Below are 16,354 nucleotides of genomic sequence, written 5' to 3' on the forward strand. Positions count from 1 at the left end.
GTCCGCAGTGTTCTAAGCAGATAGCCGGCCTGGCTTCGGAGTAGCAAGTCTTTTTCCCCAACTGGGAATTGAATTAAGAGGCAAAAGAAAGCGTCCGAAGTCCCTCGAGCCGGAATCGAACCAGCGACCTAAGGATTGCCACCGGAGACCCGCTACAGTCCTCCGCTCTACCAACTGAGCTATCGAAGGCTCCGCTGCGATGCACTCTTGCTGATTCCCCTCTAATGATTAAAGAGGCACGCCTGGCCCCCAATTTCTAAGGGAATCAAGGAGTCTGAGACCCTCTAGGCCGCACAGTACAGAGCAAGCCAGAGACACAGGTGCGCGCAAAGGACGCTGCCAGAGGACCCGCTTCCCAACCCTAGACTAAGGAAACACAAGCAACATACTTACCTGCTTTTTACAAAACGATACACCCCGCTTCTGGTGGCTACTATTGGATCGCGGGAGCTTAGAGATCCCGGACGCTTGAACTTCTGGGCAGCACGTCCCCAGCGGCGTCGGTACGCACATGTGCTCTGTAATCGCAAGGTGCTTGCCGCGTTTGCAAAGCCGATGGTTTTCGCTAGTTCTGCTCCCCATTTCCCTAAGGTTAATCCCGGGCGCCAATAAATCCTACTGCTTTCCTGATGTAGAGGACATTCATTCAGTCAAATAACCGAAGTTTTTTCAGGGTCCATTTGTTCTAACTAGAGCAAGAAAGATACAAACCGCGGAGCTGCTGGAGGCTTGCACGGCAGGCGGGGCCCGCAGCGCCGAAACTCCGCAATTCGCGACTGACGGGTGGGGATGGCGCAGAGTGGTGGCCCTGCACAGGATCCTGTCCAACTCCCAGTCCGAGACCCCATCCCGCTCACTCCTTCACCTCTTTCCAGGGGCCTGCAATGCACACTTACAAATCCTTTGCCCATCAGACGCTCCTGGGGTTTTAAAACAAAGAAACAAACCTAAAACCCAACTCCTCTGAGGAACCTTGCTTTGTAGTCTGGCGGGGTTGGAGGTGCTGGGAGACCCGGCCGGCTCTGCCGCCGACTGCCTGTGCCACCTGGAGTCACAGTTGCCCTGGGCAAATCCAGGTCGGGTGACGACGGTTCAAGCCCCTTGCAGCTCTGACGGTTTATGGGTACTCTCAGGCTGAGCTTTACATCCGAGGTCTCTGATGTCACTGAACACAGCACGGCTTTCACCTTCGCGCCCATCCACAAAGCGGGGAGCCTAACATCTTATTGGTTCCCTGGTTCAACTTCGTTCTGCTGAGGCAACTGCTGCCATTGTTTCCAAGACCCTTAGTTTGGGGTAGTTTTCTTGGCTGAGTGTGTTTAGCGAGCTCCCTCTCTATTTCTTGAAGGCAAGGGAGGCTGGAAGCAGAACATAATTATATTGCCCCCCATCCCCTTTTTTTGAGGCAAAGCTCGCATAACTCAATTAGCCATTTAAAAATATGAACAATTCAATGGCATTTTGTACATTCACAATGTCCAAATTATCACCTCTCTCTATAGTTTCAAAACTTGCTTTAAATTACGCTAGAATACTTGATACCCTGTAGGTAATCACTCCCCACCACCACTTCCTCAACCCCTGGCACCACTAATCTGCTTTCTGTTTCTACGGATTTGCCTATTCGGGAGATTTCACATAAAATAAAATATGTGAACTTTTGTGTCTGATTTCCTTCACTTATAATGTTTTTGAAACTCATCCAAGTTATAGCACGTATGAGTACTTCCTCCTTCTTATGGTTGAATAATCTCCACAGTATGGCCATACCACTTAACCCATTCATCTATTAGTGGACATTTGGGTTATTTCCACCTTTGAGCCTTTATGAATAACGTTGCTATAAATTTTTCTGTACAAGTTTCTGTGTGGATATATGTTTTCACTTCTTTGGAATACACATAGGCATGGAATGGTTTTATGGTAATTATATGAACAAAGAGCAACCATCAAACTATTTTCCACAGTCCCTGAACCATTTTACATTCTCTCCAGCATTGTAGGAGGGTTTCAACTTCTCCACATCTTTGTCAACTTTTATTTCCTGAATTTTTTACTATAGCCAATATTTCAATAACTTGAGTACTTATAAGCATTTTCCTGTGTCATTAAGGATTTTTTGAAATCACCATTTAAATAGCCATTTCCTATCTTTTGGTTTATTGAAATATTCATCTTACTGTTGGATAGTTAATATCTGAATTTTTACTATGAATAAATGCTTTAACAATAAATGTTCTTATGCATAAATTTTTGTCCATATTTGTTTCTCTAATGTGTAGAATATTTTTAGGAGTGGAATTAGGTGGTAAGATAGTATTAAACTTTTAAGTTCTTTGATAAATATGGCATCTTTCATTTTATTGTGATTTGCAGACACTTGTTTTTTTTGCAAATTTAAGAATTGTGGCAATCCTGTGTCGAGCAAGTCTATTGGTACCATTTTGCTAACAGAACTTGCTCACTTCATGTTTCTATGTCACATTTTGGTAATTCTTGTAAGATTCCAAACTTTTTCACTGTATTTGTTACTGATTTGTGATTAGCGATCAGTGATTATAACGTGCAAAAGTGCAGATGACAGCACTTCATAGCATTATTTTTAAACTAAGATATGGTATGTACATTGGTTTTGAGGTGGATATACTATTGCACACTTAATAGACTACTGTATAATAAAACATAACTTTTATATGCACTGGGAAACCAAAAAATTCATTTGACTTGCTTTATGTAGGTGGTCTAGAATTGAACCTGCAAAACCTCCGAGGAATGCTAGTATTACCAAATTACTTCCCAGAAGTATTATACCAATTTCTATTATAGCATTCACTATACTATACCAAAAGTGGTATTTTACATTTGTATTTTTTTACCAATGAAATGGACTTTTTTTCCCATCTGTTGTTGATTTGCATTTCTTTTATGACTTTTACCCCCATGTTTACTGTTTAGTACTCTTCTTCATTTCTAAGTTCCTCAACATTAAGAATGTACTTATGGTAGTAAGCTCAATAAGGAAATGCAGGCCTTGATCAACACACCAGTTAGACCAAACAGACACACAAAACATCCCACCAGCATAATATACATTCTTCTCAAATACACATGGGACATTCTCCAGGATAGCCCACGTCAGGAAACAAAACAAGACTCAGTAAATATTAAAAGATTGAAGCCATACAGAGTATGATTCAACTATGAACTTTGGGTGACAGTGATGTGTCAGTGTAGGTTTATCAATGTTGACAGTGTGCAAGGTTGTGCAAGTGTAGGAAAAGGAATATGTACTTTTTGCTTAATTTTGATGTGAACCTAAAACTGCTCTAAAAGAATAGTCTATTAAAAAATTAATAACTGGTGTGCTAACAGTAAAAAATCATACCAAGACACATCCAACAACGCATCTGAATTAAACTTTATTAATAGGCAGAATATTCGATGGATATTTATTCATACCCTAAATGGTGGTAGCTCCACCCCCTCCCCAAATTCCTTCTTATACCTTCTGATACCCAAGTCTGGGGTAATGAAACTACCCACTAAAATGGAATCCCACATAGGGAAGAGCAAGGTCCTTTGTCCCCTCAAGCCCTTTTGGGAGCAGAACCATGAGTATGATAAAAAAACATGGATCACTAGTAGAGCTAAGACATTATAATGTTCAGGTCACATCACTATTGAAATCTCCATGTAATTGATAACTGGGTCGTTCTGGAATAGAGCAGGGTAGGCATGCCTGTCTCGATGGAAAACATTTCACCCTAAGAGTGATGGCATTTGCAAGCAGCCAAGTCCAACAACGTTGTTTGTGGGGCAACATTATCTGGGCATAGTAAGGCTACCCATCAAGCTGCCCTGCTGTAAAGCTGGATACAAATCTGGAAATGAGCTTTATGACTTAAAAAGATGTGAAGTGTTTCAAATGTGTCATGTGATGTAATTTGCAGGTCCATACAAGAACTGGTAATACATTAGTAAGAGAACTATACTTAAATGGCCCTTCAGTTTTATGGCATGTTAGCGGCAGAATTCCAGCTGTGTGTGAAAAGTTGCAATGTTCAGATGTGACCTTCTGAGGTATCAGTTTCTGTTCTTCCATAACATCAATAGTCACAGTGTGACTGTCCACCTGTCAGCTCAGTGTATTCTACTAGTCCACATTGGCTCAACTCACTGGCTCAGCATGGATTCCTGGTTAGTGACAGTGCTGCACAAAATGAAAGGTCTAGGTGTCTGGTTTAGCTAAGGGACAGTAGGTGTGGTGTTTAGTGGATTACTCTTCTGACAAAGGATAAATTCTGGACAATTCCAGTATTGGGCCAAACAACTACATCTATCAAAAAAAGCCAATTAAGGTGTCCTAGTTCCTGTGAAAGGCTGTGGAGACCTAGTTATCCTAAGTTGATGAAGAGAAATGCAACAACCCAGGATTTTATGCAGAAATTAAATGTACCCAACAAGGTAAATGGATAATAGAAGCTGATGTAGCACTAAGTGCCATTCTGAGTTGCTGGATTGAGACCTCGGTCCAGCAGTCTTGGTCAGACTTGATGTCACTGTACGAGTGTCATCATTTTACTTGTCCTGTACTGTCACCAACTCAGGTTCATACCAGCCCCCTTTCAACTTGCCCTGAGAACAGGCCAGTTACAAGGATCCACTATTTTTAAGAATTGAAGCCATTTCTGATTGATAAGGAAGAACTGAGGAAATGGAAAATGTCTTGAGACCCTTGGACAATCCTGCCTAGCAGTCCTGGGCCTGGCCCTTTGCCAGGTAGTTTCTTTCTTTCTGGGAAAAGTGGTCATGGCTAACTGCCACTACGAAAGCAGGATTCTGCCCAACATGAGCTGCTCAGCTTCCAAGAGGTAATGTAGTTATACCCTAACAAGGAAACAAAAAAGGTGAGATATTGTAGTCATGACCTCACTTGTCAGAATTTTTCTGTGCTTGATATTTTATAACCCCTCCACTGAAAAACCAACGTACTGCCTCAGGGCAGCATGTGAAAGGGAAAGTGGTAGCCAGTCATCATCCCTGCCAGTCTTCTTAGGCATAATGACGGAAGCAGAAACCAGCCTGGAAATTGGAGTGGGCGGTGCACCTCTGGTACTGCATACATTTAAAAACATGTAAGGGGGGAAACTTGAGGTGAGAACTGAAAGCCTGTGCAATTATCTGACCGTAGTCTCAAGGTGAAAACAAAAAGGACTTTGGTGATAGCCCCATGATTCATGTGTCTTTTGGAATTCCAAAGATCTTTCACTCATGGCCTTAAAAAACCTATTAAATAAGTTAAGGGCCTGGCAAGGAGAGGATACTCCTGATCACTGACCCCTCATCCCCTTGGAGACTCTTCTCCCTTGCTTTTCCAAGCATGAAATACTCAAGCTATCAAGGCAAATCGTGGGACATGGGTTACAGTGATAAGGCAGTATGATTAAGGGAGCAAGAGAAGTGTGTCCAGAACCCTCAATAGGCCAAAGTCTAGAATCATGGGTATGGGCTTTCCCTGCCAGAAGCTCAATTGCAGACAGTGGCAAGCCCCTCCCCACTACATGGGCAGGGGGCCAAAGAACATGCAGGTGCCCAACATTTTGCCGTCCCCTTCACAACTGTGGGAATTTCTATACAAGGATGTAGAGAGGAAAGCTAGCCATCACAGTTGTGTCCTTTATTCCACTTAGGAGGCATACCCAGAAGCCATATGTGAATCCTGTCTCAACAGACTGCTGGAAGGGTTCTCTGTGCCTTCAACTACCTGGGCTCTGTTCTCCAGAAAGATGGCAGGGAGAGAGGTAGGCAGCTGAGAGAGGTGAACCTTGAGGTGGAGACTCCAGTGCTGAAGGGGAATGGAGAGTGAGGAAGTAGGAACACGATGTGGAGAACGGCGAGGGGTCCTTAAGACTTCAGTTGGCCATTTTGAGGTGACAGGCCTTTTAGCCTAGTCTTTCATGTCCACTGACAGCCATACTCAGACTTGGGTACAGGTGAGGCTGTTATCCACTGCAGTACTATATTCCTCTGGAGGGCCCTTTCCTTTTTCTGCTGTGGTTAATGTCCAGGAGCAGGAATCGTTTGCCAGAAGAATGCAGGTGTCACTCACTGGACTCCCACCTTTTAGGAGGTGAACCGTTTGGCATCAAGAATGAGATGGAAAGTGGAGAGCAGAAGACAGTGGGTGGCTGGAGAGGCTACCCACCCAAGGACGAGGCTGGGAGCCATATGCCACAGGGCCAGAGAAATGTTCAGAGGGACTGGGGGTAGAAGGCTGAGATACCTCGGCTCAGTCCTCATCAAAGATGTAACAACTGGGGCAGAGGCTAGTAGCCACTTGCCTAGGAGATAGAACTCAGGCACCAAGTCAAAAAAGACTCTAATGCAGAACTGTAACCTTAATCCCCCAGCAGTCTAAGGCGGCCTGCCCCAGACAAAACCCAGTGACCAGGGAGGCAGAGCCTATTGCTGGGAAATCATGCCAAGTGCCCAGTCCAAGAAAGCCACTGTGATGTCCTGCAGGCAGAGCCAGGTCCAGCGGGCAGCCTCAGTGAGCTGTGTCTTCACACAGTCCCAGGTCACCTCACCTCTGGGAGGAAAGCAGAACGTTTGTGGGGGTTGGGAAGCAGTGGAGTGCAGGTGTGTCCAGTCATGGGGCTGCAGGTCAGACCCACTGCCCATATCCCAGAGTGGCCAAGGGATGAGCAAGCAGCGGGGCAGAGCAAGACTGAATACAAGAGCCTCGTCCCTGGAGAGAGGGCACTACACCATCGGGGCTCCTGCTGGAGGCCTAGCTGAGGGTCTCACCTGCATGCCTCGTGGCAGTGCTCCTGGGCCCGGGCCAGGGCCTCAAGCAGTATGTGCCACAAGGGCACCAGCACGTTCTGGTAGAGAAGTAGGAGCAACTCCTTTAGAGAATGGAGCAGCTGGGTTAGGGCGTCAGGGAGCTGGATCTGTAGCCGGACCATGGAGGAGGGACGGGGTTAGAGTGCCCAGGGAATGCATCCTGGCCCTGAAGACCCAATTCATGTGGGGCTGCACCTTCCCAATAACTCAGCCCCTGGGGAGACCAGCCCTTCTGACCTCCCTGTCTCTGTCTTACTCTCTGGGAGAGGCTGGTGAGGCTGTTACCGAACCAGGCAATGTGCGAGGCACAGTGGGCAGAAAGGAAGCTGACTGTGGCACTGGTGTGTTTCCAGGCTAGCTGCAAGCCGGGCCTCACCACAGTCAGCAGGTGGGAGCCCCAGGCTGGCAACGTCTCCTCTAGCCAGCTGTAGGAGAAAATGGAAACGTGAAAGGAGAGCTGAGTTTCCTCAGACAATTGGCTCCCCAAGAGTAGGTGGAGGAAGGGAGAAGAAAACCACATTCACTTCCCACTGACTTGTCACCACCCTGAACACTTAAGCCCTGTCCTGCCTCCCTTCTCCCCTCCCTGGGAGGTGCTTACCTGTAACCTTGCACGCTGTAGAAGTAGATCTTGGCACATGCTTGTTGGCCAGCAGGCAAGAAACCAGATGAATGAAGCAACTGACCAGAAACAGAGGCTGAGTAAAAGAGACCTCTGGTGAGCAGGGAGGTGGGGAGGGCAGTGATGGGGAGAAAGATGCTGCACCCCAGGGCAGGCCCAGTGAGAGATGTGGCAGAACTCAGTGTGCTCATGGGGCTGTAGAGCTGGCTCTAGTCTGCTCTGGAGCATGCTTGGAGGGAGGGATGCAGGCCTGGGGAGCTGAGTCCCCTTCTCCTGCTGGGCCAAGTAAACAAGAAAGTTGCAGCCAGGAGGAGCCCTAGCCTTCAGGAAGCCTTGGGTTCGAAGGTCTGACCTTCTACTTACCAGCTGTGATCTTAAGCTAATTGGTAAATCTTTCTGAGCCTCAATTTCTTCTGGAGTTAGAAAGGAGATAACACCTTCTCCAACGAGACAGTGAATATGCAAACATTTCTATAGTGCAAAGCACTAGTCTGACTGGAAGTGATCATGTGGTAGTTGTAGACAGAAAAAATCTGAAGTGTTCCTTCTGCAGTATCAGGGCAAAGCTGCGTGTTGTGGTGGGGAGTATTACACCCAGCTCTCTGCCTCATCCCCATCCTAGCTCCCTTGCCTGACAATCCATGCTTACCCTGGAAAGAGCTGTGTGACCGGAAGTCATGGCACAGGAAACCTATGGCGAAGACCAGCACCAAGAGGAGCAGCTGTGTCAAGGGCAGTCGGCAGCTCCATGCCTGTTGCAACAGACCCTAGAATGATACGGGGTAGAGAGGACAGGTCAGAAGAGAGAGCTGGTCTTTGCTTCCTAAGGCAGGCCTCAAGCTAGGCCTTCCAGGAAGAGTATCAGGCCCTCACATTACCCGAGGTAGAAGGGGCTCTACCTGCTCTACACAGGGACGGGTGGGGCAGGAATGTGACACAGGCCCAATCCAGGGTGTGCCGAGACAGACATGTAGGACAGAGTATGGGTTGGGGAAGGATGGATGCCAGCACCTTGCAGGCCACATCACAGGTGACGACATCCTGGTTGTTACAGCTGCACTTCCTTAGCAGCTCCTGGTTGGTAACCTTGAAGGATTGAATGGTTTCTTGCAAAGACTTCCGTGCCTACAACATAAGAGAAGTCTGAGCTGGGAATGTAAGATTTAGCCCATGAGGGAACCTGAGCCTCCAATCCTGCTTTATTTTTCATGCAAAATGGGCTAACAGAGCACTTTCTCAGGGAAGTAGGGGACAGTGACTGAGGGTTATGAATCCAGAAACCAGATGAGGCTCACCCTGCCATGTCCTCCCAGCTCCTCACCTTCTTGGGAATCTGCTCCCAGGACCTGAGCAGGTACTCCAGCAGTAGGCTGTGGGAAAAGTATACCCCCTTCCAATCAGGGAGCCCACTTGGCCCCTCCCAACTGCCTATCCTCCCATTAGGCCCTATCTCCGATAGGCTGAAAGCTTTTAAATTCCCTACTGCAGAGCAGCAGCTTCCTAGAGGCAACCCCAGTGTTGTTGCCACTCAACTGGAGGCATGAACCTGAAGAACAATGTTAAGTGTTCCTCCTTGGTTTCTAGGCCAGGGGCAGGCTGGGGAGCATGGATTAAGGCTTCTCTGTATGCATCAGAAAGCAGGTGACCCTCCCCCACCCCCACCTGCCTGGACTGTGACAGGTGCTTGGGGTACAGCTGCCTCCAGACACTGGCACTGAGGGGGTCCACCGTCAGGCACTCAGTCAGGCTGCTCAGGAGCTGCACAGGGGACAGGAGAAGGGAGAGACTGCTGAGGCATGGGGCTGGTGGACAGGGAGGGTGCTGAGAAGTAATCCCGCCTGCTAAGTGAGGCCACACAGGCAAACATCCACCTTCGAGGAGGAGGATGGAGAAATTGTGCCAAGACCCCAGAAATCTGAGGCTGTAAAAGGGTGGGCTGCAGCTCCTGGGCTGGAGTCTGAGCTAGGAGATCACTTATCTACAAGCGGCAGGACAACAGAGAGTAGGCAGACCTGAACTCCCTGTCCTGCCAGCTCTGCTCTTCTGCAGGTGAAGCGCGAGTGCTTGGGGCAGGCAGCTGCCAGGAATGAAGTAAGGGGATACCCAGGAAATGGTTCCCTGAAGACAGGGCCTTAGTCAGCAGATAAGGACCTCTGTAGTGGACTCCTGAAAAGGATAAAGGAGACTCCCACCATTCTCTCACCTCTTTCTTCATCTCAGGAGGGCAGCTTGGGGTGGCTCTGGACAGGAAGGAAGGGAAGTAGGTATGTAGGGTGGCTTCTGGCTTCGCCCCAAACGCCAGCACCTTCAGTCGGGGGTAGAGCTGACACAGCTGCTCCTGCAGGCTGGGGTGGGGGTGGGGAGGAGAGCTGAGCAAGGCTCTAAATGGAGCTGTGCAATGTGTCCCTTTTCCCTGCCTCAGAGTCTATGCTCTACTTGCCCAAGCGGGTTAGTTACTAATGGCCTTATAGTAGCTCTAAATCTTTTTAGACTTTCAGACTCCTTGGAAAAATCTGTGGAAAATCATGGATCCTCCCCCCAGGAAAATGCCCAAACACCAATCGAGGGTCCATGTAATTTCAGGAGGTTCACTGATCCCTTGAACTTCCAGCTTGAGAATCTCAGATCTAGAGAAGGGACAGGAATATATTGTCTGCTCTTGACTCTCTATTGGGATCCTTCATAGCAGGTGTGCCCCAGGGCAGTCCTACCTGGGTGTCAGGGAGTTGTTAGGCATATAGGCAAAGTCCAGAAGTGGGAAGAAGTCCTTGGGACCGATCGTGCCAAAGCCCTTGGTGAGGTTGGGGTGCATCCTGTTGGGGTAGACAGAAACAGGCTTGTTGGAGACCACCCCTCAGGCCATGATGCCAGCTATGACCAACATCTAGGACAAAGGGCATAAACTCTACCCTACCCTACTCCTTAATGGTTCCCTCCTTTGCTCTGCCACCACATTCTGAGTTGGGAGAAGCTGTTCTGATTTTCCTCACATTTATGGAGACCAAGATCACAGCATCCCATTTTGCTGAAACAGCCACTTGTAGACACCCTGGGCCTTTCCCTTGCTGCCCCCGACCCCCTCATTACTCACAGGAGCAGTCGATCCAGGTATGCAATGGCGAAGGGAGACAGAGACTTGATACCAAGCACAGGCAGCATGATCCCCAGCCACACTGTGGAGACAAAGGTTCAGGCTTGAACCCACTGGGGATGCTGAAGAGCTTCCTGCCTCCAAGATGATCCTTCTTTCTTCCCCACTTGTACCTTTCAGTCCCTCGGTGAGGTTAGCAAAACCTGCTTGACCCACGGCCCACATGATGGTCAGACACTTTGCTGGTCGGCTCTGGTGGGACCTCAGCAGTTCAAGAAACTAAGGAGACCAATGGGAGAGGCAGATTGGGAAAGGGCAAAGCACCAGGAGTAGCCCCAAAGCCAGGCAGGAAGAAAGATGTCAACTGGGAGAGGAGGGACAGGCTGAGGGACACTGGAGCACTATGGCAATGTGTAGTGATTCAGAGCATGGGCTTTGGCACCAGACACTGGCCTTCACCCATATACTTGCCACTTACTAGTAGACCGACTCTAGGAAAGTTACAGAATCTCTGCGGCTCAATCTTATCTATAAAATGGGCACAGCAACAGTATCTACCTCATAGAAATACACAGCAGACACAAGAGTAGGCACTAGTGTTAGCTATCACTTCTGGTCTTACAAGGGTCTCTATCCCTTAATTGGGTTCAATAGTGTAGAGTCTGCCCAGCCTCCCCAGTCCTAGTCTGCCAGTGTCCCCACCATCACCCTGAGCTCACCTTGCCCAGGTTCATGGTGGCAATCCTGGGCTTGTCTTGCAGAATGGCCTGGATACAGATGCGGTAACCATGCTGTGACTCCCCTAGAGAAATACATAGTCTCAGATCTACACTCACAGCTCAGCATCCTAACCCAGAAATTTCCCTTTTGGCAGACATAAGCTCAGAACTCAGGCCCAATAAGTCTGAAATATTTTCTCCCTTTCCAAAAGAATGTTGAGATTAGCACATTTCTCTGTTGGAAACAAAACCACCCACCCAATCTGGAAGTGGGAGAGACAGCAGGCTCCAGGATGGGGCTGGGCTATCCCTCCTGGGGTCCTCTCACCTGGCGTTTTATCAAGCTCTTGCAGCATGGTGAACAGACAGTGGTCAAAAAAGAGCTCGAGAGACCCAGCTGCCTTTGCCAGCAGCCCTCGGATGATCCCACGCAGCTCCCGGCTCACCACGCTGTAGGGATAATCTGGGGCCGATAGACATCCACATGAATGCTGGGACTGGAAGGCTGCCAGCTGAGAGACCTGGTGTGCTCCAAGAATGGCGAGTGGAGGCAGAGGTGCCTGCACTGAGGCTGACATCCTCCCTGTCCCAATGACGCCCAGTAACTTTCAGTCATGATGACTTGAAAACAAATCACCCACGTAAATCAGGGCAGTGGGGGCATTGGGCTGTTGCTAATGTGCTTACACATAGCCCTTTCAGTATTTTCTTGACTTGTCTGATCTTGAGGGAGCTGAAAGAACTAACCATGAGTATGCTGGCTTAGTGTGGGTTCACTTAGAGGTGCTTGGAGCTTGTAGTTGAGGTAGCTGGCCAGATCCTTCAACCACACAGATGGGTTTCCAGAGAACACGCTCTGGCTCTTGTCCAGTTCCTTCTGCAGAGCTGCCACGTCCAGCTGCCAGAGACACAGGCCCCTCGTGGTGAGGTGTAAGTGTAGGGAAACAGGGTAGAGATGAGGAAATGGCTGGACTAGGTGGAGGTAGAATGAACAAAGTGTTTCTGCTTTTAAACATAAGTACGTGGAATGCCATAATTTTGCTGCACCCAGATCTTTAGAAAATACAGGACAGGCGTATTGCTGATCTCAAGGCCCAGTACTCTTAGGCCCTTCATTCACAGGTTCAAGGGGACAAACAGAGGATGACATGGAAAATGAAAGATCACTGCTTCCATGGGGCAAGGAACTACAAACAGTTCCTCTGCCGCTTCCCTGGTATCCCTGGGTCTTCAAGGCTCTTCTCTCATTAATCTATGTTTCCCTATAAAATTCTTATTTTCTATCTATCCTAAGTGCAAATGTCCTCTTCCTTGGGGTTTTCATCCTTCTCTGGACACCTCCTCTCAACAAATAGTGTCCCAAATTCTACAGATCCCTCAGCTGCCAGTACCCTTCCTGATCCTTTCATCTTCTCTGCACCTCAGGCTCCCATTGTTTCCCCACCTAAAGCCAGGGCACACTCACAGCTTTCAGTGCCTCCTCCAGGCTGCGGAAACGGCCCTGCTTCGGGTTTTGGTTGGTGAGGGTCACCACCTTCTTAGTCTGTTTCTTGCTCTTTGGTTTCTTAGGTTCCATAGCAGGAGGGGGAACCTGCTCCTTATTCTGCCGCTTCATGATTCTCTCAAAGCCCCGCTCATACAGAGTGCTTGTGGTCTGGATTGGAGCTGGCGTATGAGAGGCAAAGAAATGGGGGCCATCCTTGAGTTATGAGGGCCCCAAAGAACAGGAATCCTTTCCCCCACTGTCACCTTATCTAGATCCTGCTTAAGGAGCAGGAGAGGGAACCCGCTTGGTTGCTTCTTTCAGACACTGCAGCTCTGGTGTTCATGGGCTGGCTCTCTGACAAAATTGAGGCATTTATTTTGATAAATCAGAGTACATGGGAACTAAGGGAAGGGTTGGATACAGAGAACTGGCTTCTTTGGTGAGTAGCTACTAGTCTGGGAGGTCAGGGTTTTTCCATCTTGGTTCTACTCTAGTTGCTTTTGGTTCAGAAGTGACAACTCTATATTCAACAAGTGGCAAGCTTTCTGCACTCCTCCAGGAGACTTTGAGGGAACAGGCGCCACTTGGAATAATACTTGGTGGGTGTTGAGAGTGTGTGACGGGTCATTTCTCCCACTGGTGGGCCTCCCCTCAGTCCCCGATGAGCACCCCCCCCCCACCTGCTGGTTACCTGAAGAGGGGGCACTGTGCCTAAGAACCAGTATGCCTCTTCCCAGCGCTCCAACACCTGTCCAGAGAGGCCAGGCCAAGGCATGGGAACAGCTGGGAAGGGTGTGTGTGCAGTGAGCGGGAGCGTCGGAAGCACGGAATCCCGGTCTCTGACATGTGACCATGGGAAGGCATCTAACTTCACGGGGCCTCTGTTTACTCATCTGTGAGGTGAGGACAACCTCCCTTGCGCTGTCTACGTCCTGTGAGACTCAAAGGTAGCGCTCGAGCAGTCGGGGGTGTTTCGGCCCTCTGAGCTCCGGTAGCTACTCGTTACCGCCCTGGCCGGGCAGGCCGGGCCGGGTGGGTACTCACGGGTCAGGTCGTATTTCCACCCTCCGTTCGCCTCTCCGAGCGCCCGGCGGTCCCCTCCGCCGCCTCTACCCCTGCCGCCGGCCCCAGGCCGCCGCCCCTTCTTCACCACCTCCCAGCGCCCGTCTACCGCCGCCCTAGCCGCCATGGTTCCGACCCTCCCGCCAGTGCCACCTCCCTGGGCTGTCCGATCCGGTGCGGACGCGCCGCGCTCTGCCACGTCTCCTCGCAGGGCCTCGCGGCGCGTGACGCCAACCGCAAGGCAGCCTGGGACTTGTAGTCTTTCGTTTTTGCCAGGTTACCCCGACCGAGCGGGTCGGGGTTGCTTCGCGGCAAGAAACACTCAGGCAAAGATGCTGAGATGAGAGAATATTTCATTCCGAAGACTTTTGTTGAGCACCTATTGTGTGAAGGCCACTGCACTGGGTAACTTGGTGGAAATGAACTGTTTGGTTTTTTTCTTTTCTTTTTAATATTGCTGGAAGGATGGAATTGAAATAGTCATCCTCACCTCCGGGAAGAGTTTGGAGATTATAAATGCTTCCTTCCTTTTAAGAAAGTGTTAGTTTTTCTGTTGCTAGTGATTAAATTTTAATGGACTATAAAAATCTATTGTGAAGAACAAGGAAGATGACCGAGCTTTAGGGAAGACGCAGTGCTTGGAGAGAGGAAAATGGAGAGCAGAGAGTCCTTCTGATAGGAGGTAGAGAAAAATCAGGGATCTAAGCCAGGGCTCTGTTTCCCCTTCCAGGCAAAGGGGAAAAAAACGGTTCTGACTCCCACTGCCAAGAGTCGGTCTCAAGTGTCAGATGTGGAAGGGAAATGATCAAGAGCCCCAGACCTGAGGAACCACTCAAACAGGTTACTGCTCAGACGTTCACTATCCCTTGAAGACCTTCCACCCTGCTTGTAGGTGATGTGAAACCTCAAAACTGGAAGCATCCCAGCAGGAGAGGATGGGGAGAAAGTGAAATAACAGTAATTATCACAATTAAGGAAATGTGCTATTTCGTGAACACTCCTACATTTGAGGATGAGATTCATACCTGTTGTACTGAGAAACAAGACAGGCAAGCCCTTAATAGTAAGAATTAAATAGAGTCTATATTCAACAAGTGGCAAGCTTTCTGCACTCCTCCAGGAGACTTTGAGGAAACAGGCGCCACTTAGAATAATACTTGGTGGGTGTTAAGAGTGTGTGATGGGTCATTTCTCCCACTGCTGGGCCTCCCCTCAGTCCCCTGATGAGCACCCCCCCAACACCTGCTGGTTACCTAAGGAGAGGGCACTGTGGATGAACAGCTTCTGGGGATGATGAGTTCCTTAGGAGGGAGGTAGGGAAAGCTTCCTGAAGGAGATGGCATGTCAGATGGGTCCTGAGGAATGAGAGAATTTTCATTGGTTGGGGATCAGGATAAATAGAGAGACCAGGTCAGTTATATGGATTTATTGATTTAAGCAAAGGCCTAGAGGTGGGACATGGCAGGACAAGTCTGGGAAACTGGGGATTAGTTCAGTGTGACAGTGCTTAATGGGATTTTGGAGGTGATGAGGTTGGAAAGGGATCTAAACCCATATGCCATGATCTGCTAAATTCAGACTTAGTCCTCCAGACCCTGGAAGCCAGTGGGAAAGTGACATGATCCACTGTGTTGGAAAGGAAAATATGGCTATGCGAAGAATGGGTTGGGATAGGGAAAGGCAGGAGGTGGGAGATAAACAGTTCTTGCTGCCCCCTGCCTGTCCTCCAGTCCGCTCAGGCCTGTTTGTGGTTGAGTGCTTCAGGGAGCTCCTAGATGGAGTGCTTTTGCCAAGGACATTTGAGCTGATCATTAATCAACTCATTTTTCAGTTCATTGGTTTAGCTCTACTCAGAGTCCAACAACAATATCCCCTCTTTGCTTGATCCCTTCTATGTCACATGTATGATCACAGAAGAGACACAGAAGAGAAATAGAACAGGCTTTCCATAGAGGCAAATGAAGGGGCTGCTCCATGGTGGAGATACATAGAAGGATGGAGAGGGGCTTTCTTTTGTCTTTTCTTGGAATAGTCTGGCAAGTCATTGCTTATAAATTGGCATCTAGGGAATGGGATTCATTCACATACTTATCCAGCACCATCTTCTAAGCACCTTCTGTACCTAAGCACCTAGCCCTGTGCTATGTGGAGCTGGAGGATACACCTCCCTTGCCTGTGAGGAATTCGAAGCCTGTGTAGGAGACAAACTTGAAAACAGAAAATTATAGTTCACTATCTTAAGTGTTCCATGGGAAACACATACTTAGTATGAGGTACCGGGAAGAGGTGGAGAGGAGGCAATGGGTTTGCATCCCTAAGCTCTGGGTTTTTGAAGAGCAGCCTTAGACACTAGCCATGGAGGTAGGCTTGGGCAGTACCCACGCAGGGTTTGAGGGAAGAATCAAAAGATGTTGGGTCAAGGAGGACAGGTGGGTGTCTGATGTGGAGGCAAAAAGGGTGAGCTCACTGAAGCACAGTTTGACCCACTGTATTAGGTTTTTAGTGCTGCAGTAACAAACTGCCATGAA

The 16,354-nt window shown here is 48.8% G+C and overlaps 1 protein-coding gene and 1 non-coding gene across 4 annotated transcripts; both read right to left on the reverse strand.

Moving 5' to 3' along the window:
- Positions 1–100: 100 nt before the first annotated feature.
- TRNAY-GUA (transfer RNA tyrosine (anticodon GUA)) lies at positions 101–189 on the reverse strand. Its single transcript is given in 2 exon segments — positions 101–136; positions 153–189. It is a non-coding gene; the product is annotated as a tRNA-Tyr (tRNA).
- Positions 190–3,403: 3,214 nt separating this feature from the next.
- Positions 3,404–14,019, reverse strand: TMEM214 (transmembrane protein 214). 3 transcript variants are annotated; one of them, XM_036903427.2, is made up of 17 exons: positions 13,809–14,019; positions 12,744–12,943; positions 12,026–12,176; positions 11,607–11,741; positions 11,279–11,361; positions 10,733–10,838; positions 10,560–10,641; positions 10,180–10,281; positions 9,672–9,813; positions 9,135–9,226; positions 8,790–8,838; positions 8,480–8,593; positions 8,118–8,235; positions 7,448–7,544; positions 7,103–7,271; positions 6,808–6,953; positions 3,404–4,887 (listed from the first exon to the last, which is right to left on the reverse strand). In XM_036903427.2, exons 1-17 carry the CDS (start codon positions 13,951–13,953, stop codon positions 4,881–4,883), a joined length of 1,938 nt encoding a protein of 645 aa, XP_036759322.2. In that variant the 5' UTR covers positions 13,954–14,019; the 3' UTR covers positions 3,404–4,880. The 3 variants fall into 3 exon arrangements, with proteins under 3 accessions (XP_036759322.2, XP_036759321.2, XP_036759323.2); XM_036903426.2 differs by lacking the exon at positions 3,404–4,887 and adding an exon at positions 5,663–6,589; XM_036903428.2 differs by lacking the exons at positions 3,404–4,887; positions 12,026–12,176; positions 12,744–12,943 and adding an exon at positions 5,663–6,589 and having other exon boundaries at positions 13,809–14,006.
- Between the last annotated feature and the right edge of the window lie 2,335 nt (positions 14,020–16,354).

The sequence above is a fragment of the Manis pentadactyla genome, chromosome 2 (genome assembly GCF_030020395.1).
Source record: "Manis pentadactyla isolate mManPen7 chromosome 2, mManPen7.hap1, whole genome shotgun sequence".
In the NCBI taxonomy this organism is placed as follows: Eukaryota; Metazoa; Chordata; class Mammalia; order Pholidota; family Manidae; genus Manis; species Manis pentadactyla.

Bases quoted from the DNA above. Each gene is read 5' to 3' on its own strand.
- TMEM214 (XM_036903426.2), bottom strand. From the start codon at position 13,953: ATGGCGGCTAGGGCGGCGGTAGACGGGCGCTGGGAGGTGGTGAAGAAG. The intron at 12,177-12,743 runs GTGAGTGTGCCC...TGTCTCTGGCAG, and splicing joins TGGAGGAGGCACTGAAAGCT to CTGGACGTGGCAGCTCTGCA. The intron at 6,590-6,807 runs GTGAGACCCTCA...CTTTCCTCCCAG, and splicing joins CACTGCCACGAGGCATGCAG to AGGTGAGGTGACCTGGGACT.